The following is a 12,311-nucleotide window of genomic DNA, read 5'->3' on the forward strand; positions in this document are numbered from 1 at the left end:
GTAGTTTAATTGGGAAGCAAAAGCAATTAGGTTTTTAGCTTTGACATAAAAAGAGACCACATATATTTTTGAAGGGCCAATGTTTCATTGATATTTCTAAGCATTTTTGTGGAGTGGCTAAAAGCTCATTTCTACACATACAATGTCAGCAAAACAATCAGCTCCACACTGGGAGCAGGTTTAATGCGGTTTTGAGAAATGGAAAATTTTATTTAAAAAGCTAATTGGAAAATAAATACAAAGTGAAGAATTTCATATTTAAGAGTTTCCCAATGTAACTACGGCATCTTAATTCCTCATTGAAACCTTTCACCTCAAGACTTGAACTGTTGAATAAGTCCTCAAGTATTTGGCATAAATAGTTCCCAGCTTGCCTTTTGTCAGCAGAATCTCAGAACAGAGATAGGCAGAACATATTTTCAGAGGTAACATGCGATACACAAATAATTATTGATTTAGGTGTTTCTAAATTCATAAAAACAACAAATGAGGTCTTTTGGACAATCTAGCCCATCCTTTATTTAAACTTATAATCCACCCAACGCAGCATCCTGCCTCTTGAATGACTCGGTTTTGGCTCCACTTTTTATCCATTGGATCAGTATTAATCAGTCCTCGTGTGAAAAGTTGCTTCCTAACATTAGCTCTGATCTGGCTTTCACAGATCTGCAGTAAATATTCTCTTGGATTTTGCATCTTCTAACAACGCATTGCAATCACAGCATTTGGTAATTTTGAATTTGGGCCATAGTTCAAAACAGATGATAATCGGATCAGCTGCCCATTGTACATCTCTCCTGTGAAAATCAGGGTAGATCGGCCGGCTGATCTGATATTGCCCGTTTTATACCATCATCCAAAGTCAGAATTACCCATCAATTTGTTTTTCTTTGTGTCTGCGCCAAAACACGTAACTAATGGCGGTACAGAACTCTGCAAATCAGACGCAGTGCAGGCTTGAAGAGCTAAATTTAGAATACTAATATAGTTCGTTATGTGCAATCTGCTTTCTGCAGTGAAAGCACATAACATGTTAGAACAATAATAAATCTTTGCAAGAAATGATTAACACATATGGGTTTATTTCACATTTTCAGCTATAACAGTTTGTGATGACATTATTCTTGGTACAGTTAATATCAACCAATAAAAAGCCACATATCGATTTACAAAAATAAGTTTGTATCTAAATTTTGATTATTCTTTTTAAAGCCAGCCATCAGTACCAGTCTGAACTAAGATTAAACTTTTATGGGTATTATTCTGGTCAATTCTAGGTAAAGTCACAAAATGTTTAAAAACAGTATTAACACTTTACCAATAATTTACAGAATATCCTTAGTACTCGTAAGCAAATATGGATGGGGTTAGAGAAATAATGAAGTTAAAAATTGTTTCATCATCATCGTAGGTAGTCCCTCGGAATCGAGGAAGACTTGCTTCCACTCTTAAAATTAGTTCTTAGGTGGTTGAACAGTCCAATATGAGAACCACAGTCTCTGTCACAGGGGGACAGATAGTCATTGAGGGAAGGGGTGGGTGGGACTGGTTTGCCGTACGCTCTTTCCGCTTCCTGCGCTTGATTTCTGCATGCTTTCGGTGATGAGACTAGAGTTGCTCAGCGCTCTCCCGGATGCACTTCCTCCACTTAGGGTGGTCTTTGGCCAGGGATTCCCAGGCGTCAGTGGGGATGTTGCACTTGATCAGGGAGGCTTTGAGGGTGTCCTTGTAACATTCCCTCTGCCCAGCTTTGACTCATTTACTGTGAAAGAGTTCCAAGTAGAGCGCTTGCTTTGGGAATCTCGTGTCTGGCATGTGAACAATGTGGCCTGCCCAGCGGAGCTAATCAAGTGTGGGAATGAGATCTAACCTACAACCCTCTATTGAGCTAGAATGAAAATTTAGATTTACGAATAGAAACCCCTCTTCCATGGCTGCAGTCCTTGAATTCCTGTTACTATTCAAAATTAATTACTTCCGCTTTATATCTACCATAAAGATTTGATGTGAACACACATGGGGATACCTCATTCAGACTGATTACCTAAAACTGATTAATAAACTGTTCAAACAGTTTATTAGTAGCACCAATGCAATGTAAACATTTCTTATAGGCGTAGAATTTTTCACCTTCACAAGTTACTGAAATGCTCTGAAGGCTACTGTTGTTTTAATATTTACCTGCAAAGTATAGAATTTCTTAAAATAAAAGGATAGAAGCATTAATTCTTGTAAATGTCCCACTGTAGACCATATTAGCACATGATTAACTCGAGTACCTGTACTATAAGTAGTATCAATAAGCCCAATATAATATTCAAGGCAAGTTTTGGCTATGCAGTCCTCCAGGACTATATTTGATATGCCAGAGTTATGGATTACGCTGTCAGAATCCAAAAATAAAAATAAAATATGCAAGGTGGCAATGTAAAGTTAAAAAAAATTAAACATTAACAGAAATAAAAGTTCTCAAATCTCTACACAATCTCTTGTAAAATAGACAATGATTGAATAGGGAACTCGATTCACTCGGTGTATAGGGATATCTGTGGTGTTCACAAATTTGAGTCATTGAATTGAACCCAAAAGCCTAAAGGGAGCATCTAATTTACTAGCTGTACCTCAGATATAGTGTAACAGATTATACTTAATGACACCTATTATTTGCCTCAAAATTACAAATCCTGGCCTGGTTTTCAGTGGCACTATTTCACGATTTTATATTTCCTAATAATGTTATGCTTTTGCTGTATATGTAAATCAGTCTGAGAGCATGTTAGGCCTGCTGAGCTTGGATATTTATTTATCATTTTGCCTCACAAAAGATACCCTGCAGGGAGTGTGGCTGCTAACATTACCTCTTCAAACTAGTGTGCTTTGATTTCCCCTTTTGTGTTTGATGTATACAAGCTGAACCTTTAACACTGCACAAACATCCTCCCATTCCTTTCTAATTCAGACAGAGTCAATTTGAGGTAGGTAGCTGTATTATGTACAGAATGTAATTTTCCCAATGGGAATTGACTTAACCTATAAATTTCTAATGAATCAAATACATTTAGTCTTTGTGGGGAAAAGGCAAATTTAATTTCCCATTGAGAATAGAATCTTGATGAATGTAGACAACCAAGTTTCCTCTTACAAAATATAAAGCATACTATCCATCCTACTTCCTGAATGCATATGACAAAAGGGCTCCCACCCTTGCCCAAATACACTCAAATATTCTTTTTTTGGAAGGATATTTGCCACTTGGGTACAAATTGTCCTCTTGTTGCACCTTTCCCTGTATCCACTTTTGGTGATGGTGGGGAGGGGGCGCAGAGGGAAATGGAAAGCAGTGGACTTTGCACATTGTGGCAACTTGGTAGTTTAAAAATGTGCCTCAAGTTTAGAAACGGCCTAGTCTGTGGCAGTGTGCTTGTCCGGAACATATATTTGCTGTTTTTTTGTATACCCAGAGACCAGATGGATAACCCTGTACACATACACAGAAAAGGAAACTGTAGTTACTGGAATATTTTTTCATTTGCAGAGCAAACAAAACACTTGAATGTCCATTATATAATGACTTAACATGTCAGGGGTTTATTTGCTATGTTCACAAGCCTTCATTAGACTGTGTCAGACAAATAGAGTTCTTCTTCACCTCAGCCCCCATTTCCCAAAAGAGAAATGATTTTGTGGCACAATGACTCATGAAATCAATCAATTCTAAAACTGTTAAGCAGTTTGGGCAGCTTAACCCAGTTTTTCTATAGTGATTTGCACCCCAAGGTGCTTTATGCAGTGTCTTAATCCAGTTTGTTTATTTTGGGAGGGAGATGGACATCCTTCATTAGTGTGTTTTACTTGAAGACAAAAATAGCTCTAGTGCCAAAACTCAAACTTCTGCCAATTGACTCATGCACTATATTTCATAGTCTCTTTAGGCACTAAGGCAACAGAGCAGAAGCACATGAACTAATGCACAAAATATTTCTTCAGCAAGGCACACTGGTGACATTCATGTGTTCTCACAAAAGATGTGAGGCAATCCAAGGCAAGTTCAAGCTCTGCTGTTCTTTAAATGACTGCTGATTTTATTAGTGATCGTCAAGAGAATTGGAATTGTTCTGGATTATCCACTCCATAATTCAATACAAATGGAGCACATTGCTAGTATGAAAATGATGCAAAGTCAACCCAATTTTCAATGGCAATTCAGAGTCTGGGGAAGAGGGGAAAGTTTCTTCCATGGAGGAGCTTCATTTTCAAAATCTGTATATATATTGCTGAGAAATACAAATTTCCATGTAAAATATTCCCAAGATCAGCTAAAGAACCTTTCTATTTGTGTGGAAATAAGCACATCAATGATTGTAGCACCATCCTATTGGAATTTTTATCCATGTGAAAAATTGCCCGAATCTTGAAATTTTTAAATTTAAAGAGTAATTAAGGAATCGGAGTTGAACTCTTGAATGTCAAACCTTTCCTGTCAACTGTTATATACAGTTGCCTGAGCATGAATGTTGTGAAGTGATGACCATGATAGTGTTAGTATTTCACTAAAAACTGGATGGGAAATAAAAGTTTACAGTCACAACAATAAGCAGTGTTTTAGAACTTTGCTCTCTAGCACAAGCTGTGTGTCCTTAGGATAAAACAGATCAGCTTACTAGCCACGTTATGTTTGAGGAATTCGCCTTTTGTTTATAATTGATTAGCGGACAAATTAATACAATACTGAGAGTGCGCTGATTGGCGGAGGAGTCTTTATTTAGATGAGACATTAAACTGAGGACTTATGGATGGAAAAGATCCCAAGACACTATTTGAGGAGAAGCAGTAAGTTCTCCCAGTGGTCTGGCCAACATTCCTCCCACAATCAACACAAATAGATTAACTGGTCATTCATATCATTTGCTCTTTGTAGGACCTTGCTGTGTGCAGTGTTTGTTTTTGCTTTGTAGGCAATGACCACACCAATAGTATTTCATTGGCTGAGGATGTGAAAGGCACTATAGAAGTGCAAGATCAGACATTCTTTCTTAAAGTACAGACTTGTCATACTAAGACTGCTGTCGATTTATTTTTCATACTGGTGAACAAACTGACCCAACTGCTCATTTCAGTTATTTTTAAAGTTTTAAAAAAAACCATTGAGCTATAGCTTAAAACAGGCGATGGCTGAAACTTTTCAATAGAAATAGACTGTAGCTATTTTTGTACATGAAGACTGTGTCTAATGTATTGTAAGTCATGTAAAGTAAACCAGCTAACTAGTACCATTATACAACTACTTTTTAATATAAAGTTAATACATTTATATGGAGACAAGAAAACTTCAGAAAGTTGGTGTGTCTGTTATTACTTACCACAATTCCCCTTTTATGAAGCATGGGCTAAATACTACAGCTAATGCTACATACTAGATCAACTTATCCAAGTGCCTGAAATGTGCCTGCACAATGCTAGTCTAAGGTCAATTCAAGCTACAAGGTGTGTCATCATATTCATTTTCAAAAAAGGCATTTAGTTTGTAGAAATTTTTAACAAAATCACAGCATGAGAAAAGAAAAACCACTTCATAAAAAGCAACTAAAATACTGAACACAGAAACTCTGATACCACTGAACATATTGTACCAAAACATATTTAAATTGTAGTTAAGTATTAATCCTGCAGTTAAATGAAATTTAAGTTCAAATACAAATTAGATCCTAGATATTGTTTTCTTCATTCTTGATCAGAACCACCAGTTCAAATGAGTGACACCTCCACCCAGCTTGCAGGGGCAGTAGCTGGTCTGATAACTGGTAGTAGCAGACTTCGTAGTAGATCTGGATTAAAGACCCAAGATGACAGGTAACTCCACAGCAGACAACACAATTTATTTCATTTAGTATTTTTTCAATGAAAATGTCAGAGGTAAAAATCAAAGCAATTTTTGCTTCTTTGCTTTCTTCCCTTTATTGAACAATCCACTGTCCTAACATTCACTCCATCTTGCCAATGAGTAGAATGATCAGTAAACTTTGGCTTCTTGATACCAGCATTCCAGGAGAGTTTAATTTCTACTTTCAACAGTGTACATTAACATTTTCTGTTACGCATATCCTGCTCATAAGGAAATTGGAGAAATGTACCCAGAATACATTTCTGGGACATGAATCCTTCTAAAGAAAAAACTTTGCTGAACTATTATCCCCCAATAAATTGAAATTACATCTTAATATGGTATTCAATACAACAAAGTGGCAGGTGTAGGAAACTGAAGATTTATCACCTAGGGTGTTTCAATGTAGAGCAGCCTTTTCCTTAGAAACAACATAAAATAATACTTTTGCATGAGGTTCCATTTTGTACAATAGCAATTCTAATTTTAGGGAGCCTCGTCCCATTAGTTTCGAAGATGCCATTCTCCAGAACCTCTCGGGACATTTTACACACAAGTATTTTGAGCATATTTAATTATATTTGAAGGAATATAAAAGTGTGGGGGGAGGGGTTGGGGGTGATAACACTTTGGGAACCAAAAAAATATTTGCTAACAGGAATCTACTTGTTCAAGGGTTGAGGTATTTCTTCGACATTAATAATAAAACTCGTCTAATTACACCCTACACCCCATTGTGAATAATGGGAGATACCCATTCAGAGATATAAAAATGTGTAGGGCATAAAAACATGCACCAAGACGTCATTTTCTACGTTCAAGTGTCTGATGCATTACTGCACACAATGCACATACCTGGCATCTCATAAAAAGCACATCCTAGTTCCAGTGTCAAGAAAACCTTACACATTCAGACAGTGAGGCAGTTCTAAACAAATTAAAGTTTATATAAACAAGTGTTTCACTCCTGAAGCAAAGAGCTCTGTTATAGGTTCCCTTATTCTGGTGTACACAGGAGCAGGTGTGTGTTTCCAATTTCACTCTGATCCTCCAGTGTCACTGCATGATTGGTAGAATGCTTCCCAATGACCATTTCCTATTCAGAAGTGAATTTCCTCCATGATTTCCATTACTATGGTACGTTGGCCAGTGAGAATGAGATTGCTGACAGTTCTATAATCTACATGAAGAACATTCAGACCATTCACAGAAACGACAAACTGCCGAACCTAAAATGGAGAGAGAAACAATTAGCATCGAGTGTCAATACAATACTTTATGAAGTTTAATACTTTGCACAGTTTCTGCAAGGACAGAATATCATATCCTAATTTTCTACGCGAGATGATTCATTAAACCTCTAATAATAATTTACGATTAAACCAAGTGTCTAATCATACAGCAAAGCACTGGCATGTTGCGTTAATACCATGTAATCTCTAGGTACTTATTATTCACATTTATTTACTTGTAGAAATCCCAAATTAGAGCTAGAATATGCCTCATAGCTTGCTTGTATTTATACTGTGAACTTTTAATTCATTCACTTGCAAAGATATATACACAAGATATTAATATGCAGTTTAAAAAAAAAAGGATTTTCATATGGTCAGGATGAGGAATGATATCGCCATTTCCTGGAAGTATTTACCAGTTTCAACGTGTTCAATTCCACCATGGGGTGCTCTTAATGTGGTCATGGGAGTGAGCCCGGACTTGATTTCCCCCCATTGCTAACCCATGGAGCACTGCAGATAATTATTGAGGTCTTATCAATGCCCTGGCAAAGATCAGTTAACTTAGAGACCAAGGATCAAACCATTCTAATCCATAATACACAGACAATGTATTTGCCTCCAATCATTCAGAGTATCCCGGACAGAGATTTAAATTTTTTTTAAAAAACACATTCAAGTTTAGGTTTAAAGAATGTTGGCTTATTTCACTATTAGGCTCACTTACATTGAGCACGGAGAGTTTTTGTCAGATTAGTTTCAAACAAAACAAACAGGACAGCAACTGTAGGATAGATACTATGATAGTAGGATAGCTACTGCGATATTACACATGTTGATCAGTCTCTTCTATAGGTGAGTCTCACTGAAAAATGGATTTAAAATGCTAAGCCAAAAATAAATAGAGAACACAACAGGATGATTGTGACACAATTGAACAGGATGGGTAGGACAAAGGAAAGGGGGAGGGGGAAGGGAAAAAACTATATATTTTTTTTAATAAAGTGTAGGTTGATCTTAAAATTCTTAATTCAAAATGTTAAAGTTAAATATTTGACTGTTTTAATTTTATCCATGGGCAATATATGGAACATTAATTTGACCTCACTCAAAAAAAAACATGATGATTAAATTGGGAAGCCTAAAGATGTACCACACAACTAAAAAGACAAAACAGGAATGTTTCTTGAAGTAGGTTGGTGAGATGTTACACTTGACAACTTGTATTGGAATTAATGATTTAATAGATCTAAGCCCTTCTCACTGTACTTGATGCCAAAATTATTTCTGGCACTTTCTAGTTTCAAGCAGACTATGGGAACACCAGATATGAAAATACTTCTGTAAAAGCACAATAACCACTAGTATTAAGCTGTAGTTGAGTAAGTTTAATTTAAAAAAAAGCAACTTTCCTGGTACACAAACAGCTCTGAAAATTGTCACTGCAATAAAAAGGTACCTAATTTATATGGCTATGTATAATTTATTTTAGAATGTGCTCTAATCAATTCATGACTGATGATTTAATTGCTACATGGTGGTTATGATCTCCCATTTTCTCTCACAGCAGGTGCTGGTTATGGAGGATGGCTGCATCGGAGCCACTGGGAGTGGAGGCAGTCTGGGCTGGTACTTGGGGTGGGGAACCTCTATCGATACACAGCGGGAGGGGTGGTCCCAACACCATTTGCCCGTTAATACAGTGGACGCTAAATTCACCTGAAACGTGGCTGGAAGGAGCGGAGAGTTGAGGAATGGAAAAAGTTGAGGTAAAAGCGATCACGCTGGGTGAATAGGGCTCCCGCTACCAATTGTTGTGTGTTTGTAGTAGTAGTGGTAGGAGACAATATAGTTAGGGGAATCAATACTGTTCTCTGCATCCGAGAGTGAGAGTCCTGAAGGCTGTGTTGCTGCCCGGTGCCAGGGTTAAGGACATCTCCTCCGGGCTGGAGAGGAACTGGGAGTGGGAGGGAAAGATCCAGTTGTCGTGGTCCATGTAGGTAGCAACAACATAGACAGCACAAAGAAAGAGGAACTGCTGAGGGAGTATGAGCCACTGGGGGCTAAATTAAAAAGCAGAACCACAAAAGTAATCTCTGGATTACTACCTGAGCCACGAGCAAATGTGCACACAGTAAATAAGATCATGGAGATGAACGCGTGGCTCAAAGATTGGTGTGGGAGAAATGAGTTTCAATTTATGGGGCACTGGTACCAGTACTGGGATAAGAGGGAGCTGTTCCATTGGGACGGGCTTCACTTGAACAATGTTGGGACTGGTATCCTGGTGAATCGAATAATTAGGGCTGTACATAGGGCTTAGACGAGCGGAAATTTAAAAAGTCAAACAGAAAGGAAAAGGCAATAGTGCAGGGTAGCGAAAGGGATAATGATAACCAGAATGTGACAGGAAGGGACAGAGCATATAAACGTAAGAGTGCATCAGAAAGTGGGGTCAGGGTAGGGAAAAGTGGCAAGACAAAATTAAAAGCTCTTTACCTGAATGCACACAGCGTTCGTAACAAGACGGATGAGTTGACGGCATAAATAGAAATAAATGGGTATGATCTGATAGCCATTACAGAGACATGGTTGCAAGGTGACCAAGGCTGGGAACTGAATATTCAGGGGCATTTGACATTTCAGAAGGATAGGCAGAAAGGAAAAGGAGGTGGGGTAGCTCTGTTAATAAAGGATGAGACCAGTGCAGTCACACGAAATGATATTGGCTAAGATGATCAAGATGTACAATCAGTTTGGGGATAAGAAATAATAAGGGAACGAAGTCTCTGGTGGGAGTAGTTCATAGGCCCCCTAACAGTAGCTACACTGTAGGACAGAGTATAAATCAAGAAATAATGGAGGCTTGTAAAAAAGGGATGGAAATAATATTGAACAAGAGTTCATAAAGTATATTCGGGATGGTTTCTTAGAACAATGCATAAGAACATAACAGGAGTAGGCCTGTTCCGTCATTCAATAAGATCATGGCTGATCTGATCATGGACTCCGCTACACTTCCCCGCCCGCTCCCCATAAATTTATTCAAACGATAAGGGGTTAAGACAGAAATACAGTTTCTTAATGTCCCAGCTTCCACAAATCTGAGGCAGCAAATTCCACAGATTTACAACCCTAAGAAATTTCTTCTCATCTGTTTTAAATGGGCGGCCCCTTATTCTAGGATCATGCCTTCTAGTTCTCGTCTCCTCCATCAGTGGCAACATCCTCTCTGCATTCACCTGGTCAAGCCCTCTCATAATCTTATACGTTTCGATAAGATCACCTCTCATTCTTCTGAATTCCAATGAGTATAGGCCCAACCTACTCAACCTTTCCTCATAAGTCAACCCCCTCATCCCCAGAATCAACCTAGTGAACCTTCTCTGAATTGCCTCCAAAGCAAGTATATCCTTTTGTAAATATGGAAACCAAAACTGCACACAATATTCCAGGTGTGGCCTCACCAATACCCTGTATAACTGTAGCAAGACTTCCCGGCTTTTATACTCCACCCCTTTGCAATAAAGGCCAAGATACCATTGGCCTTCCTGATCACTTGCAGGACCCCCAGGTCCCGCTGTACTGCAGTACTTTGCATTCTTTCTCCATTTAAATAATAACTTGCTCTGATTTTTTCTGCCAAAGTGCATGACCACACTTTCCAACATTATACTCCATCTGCCAAATTTTTGCCCACTCACTTAGCCTGTCTATGCCCTTTTGCAGATTTTGTGTTTCCTCCTCACCACAGCCTTTCCTCCCATCTTTGTATCATCAGCAAACCTGGCTACATTACACTCAGTCCCTTCTTCCAAGTCGTTAATATAGATTGTAAATAGTTGGGGTCCCAGCACAGATCCCTGCGGCACCCCACTAGTTACTGGTTGCCAACCAGAGAATGAACCATTTATCCTGACTCTCTCTTCTCAGTTAGTCAATCCTCTATCCATGCTAATATATTATCCCCAACCCCACAAACTTTTATCTTGTGCAGTAACCTTTCATGTGGCACCTTGTCAAATGCCTTCTGGAAGTCCAAATACACCACATCCACTGGTTCCCCTTTATCCACCCTGTTTGTTACATCCTCAAAGAATTCCAGCAAATTTGTCAAACATGACTTCCCCTTCATAAATCCATGCCGACTCTGCCTGACTGAATTATGTTTTTTCAGATGTCCTGCTACTGCTTCTTTAATAATGGACTCCAACATTGTCCCAACCAGTTGTTAGGTCAACAGGTCGATAATTTCCTTTTTGTCTGCTTCCTTTTTTTAAAAAAAAAAGGGGCGTTACATTTGCAGTTTTACAATCTGCTGGGACCTCCCCAGAATCCAGGGAATTTTGGTAAATTACAACCAATGCATCCACAATCCCTGCCACTACTTCTCAAGACCCTAGGATGCAAGCCATCAGGTCCAGGAGATTTACTTGCCTTTAGTCCCATTATCTTACTGAGTGCCACTTCCTTAGCGATTGTGATTGTGTTAAGTTCCTCCCCCCGCTATATCCCTGTGACTATCCACTGTCAGAATGTTGTTAGTGTCCTCTATCATAAAGACTGATACAAAATATATTTGTTCAGAGTTTTTGCCATCTCCATATTCCCCATTACTAATTCCCCGGTCTCGTCCTCTAAGGGACCAATGTTTACTTTAGCCATTCTTTTCCTTTTTATATGCCTATAGAAACTCTTGCTATCTGTTTTTATATTTTGTGCTAATTTACTTTCATAGTTATCTTCCCTTTTTTAATCGTTCTTTGCTTGCTTTTAAAAGCTTCCCAATCTTCTGCCCTCCCACTAGTTTTGGCCACTTTGTATGTCCTTGTTTTTAATTTGGATACCGTCCTTTATTTCTTCAGTTCGTCACGGATGGCTATCTTTTCTCTTACTCCCTTTCCTCCTCACTGGAATATATTTTTCTTGAGAGTTGTGAAATATCTCCTTAAATGTACACCACTGTTCATCAACCATCCTACACATGTTGTGGAACCAACCAGGGGAGCAGACTATTTTAGATCAGATAATATGTAATTAGACTGGATTAATTAATTCATAGTAAAAGATCCTCTTCGGATGATCATCATAGCATGGTGGAATTTCAAATTCCGTTTTGAGGGCGAGAAACTTGGGTCTCAAACTAGTGTCCTGAACTTAAATAAAGGCAATTACAAAAGGTATGAAAACAGAGT

The 12,311-nt window shown here is 38.3% G+C and overlaps 1 protein-coding gene across 3 annotated transcripts in view; it reads right to left on the bottom strand.

Moving 5' to 3' along the window:
- Positions 1-1,065: 1,065 nt before the first annotated feature.
- Positions 1,066-12,311, bottom strand: part of deptor (DEP domain containing MTOR-interacting protein) — an 86,621-nt gene continuing 75,375 nt past the window's right edge. For all 3 annotated transcript variants that reach the window (XM_070890544.1, XM_070890525.1, XM_070890534.1), the window contains one exon: positions 1,066-7,110. In XM_070890544.1, the coding sequence (XP_070746645.1) occupies positions 6,982-7,110 (129 nt within the window). In that variant the 3' untranslated portion in view covers positions 1,066-6,981. The remainder of the gene's footprint in view (positions 7,111-12,311) is intronic.

This window comes from Pristiophorus japonicus, chromosome 1 (genome assembly GCF_044704955.1).
Source record: "Pristiophorus japonicus isolate sPriJap1 chromosome 1, sPriJap1.hap1, whole genome shotgun sequence".
Lineage (NCBI taxonomy): Eukaryota > Metazoa > Chordata > Chondrichthyes > Pristiophoridae > Pristiophorus > Pristiophorus japonicus.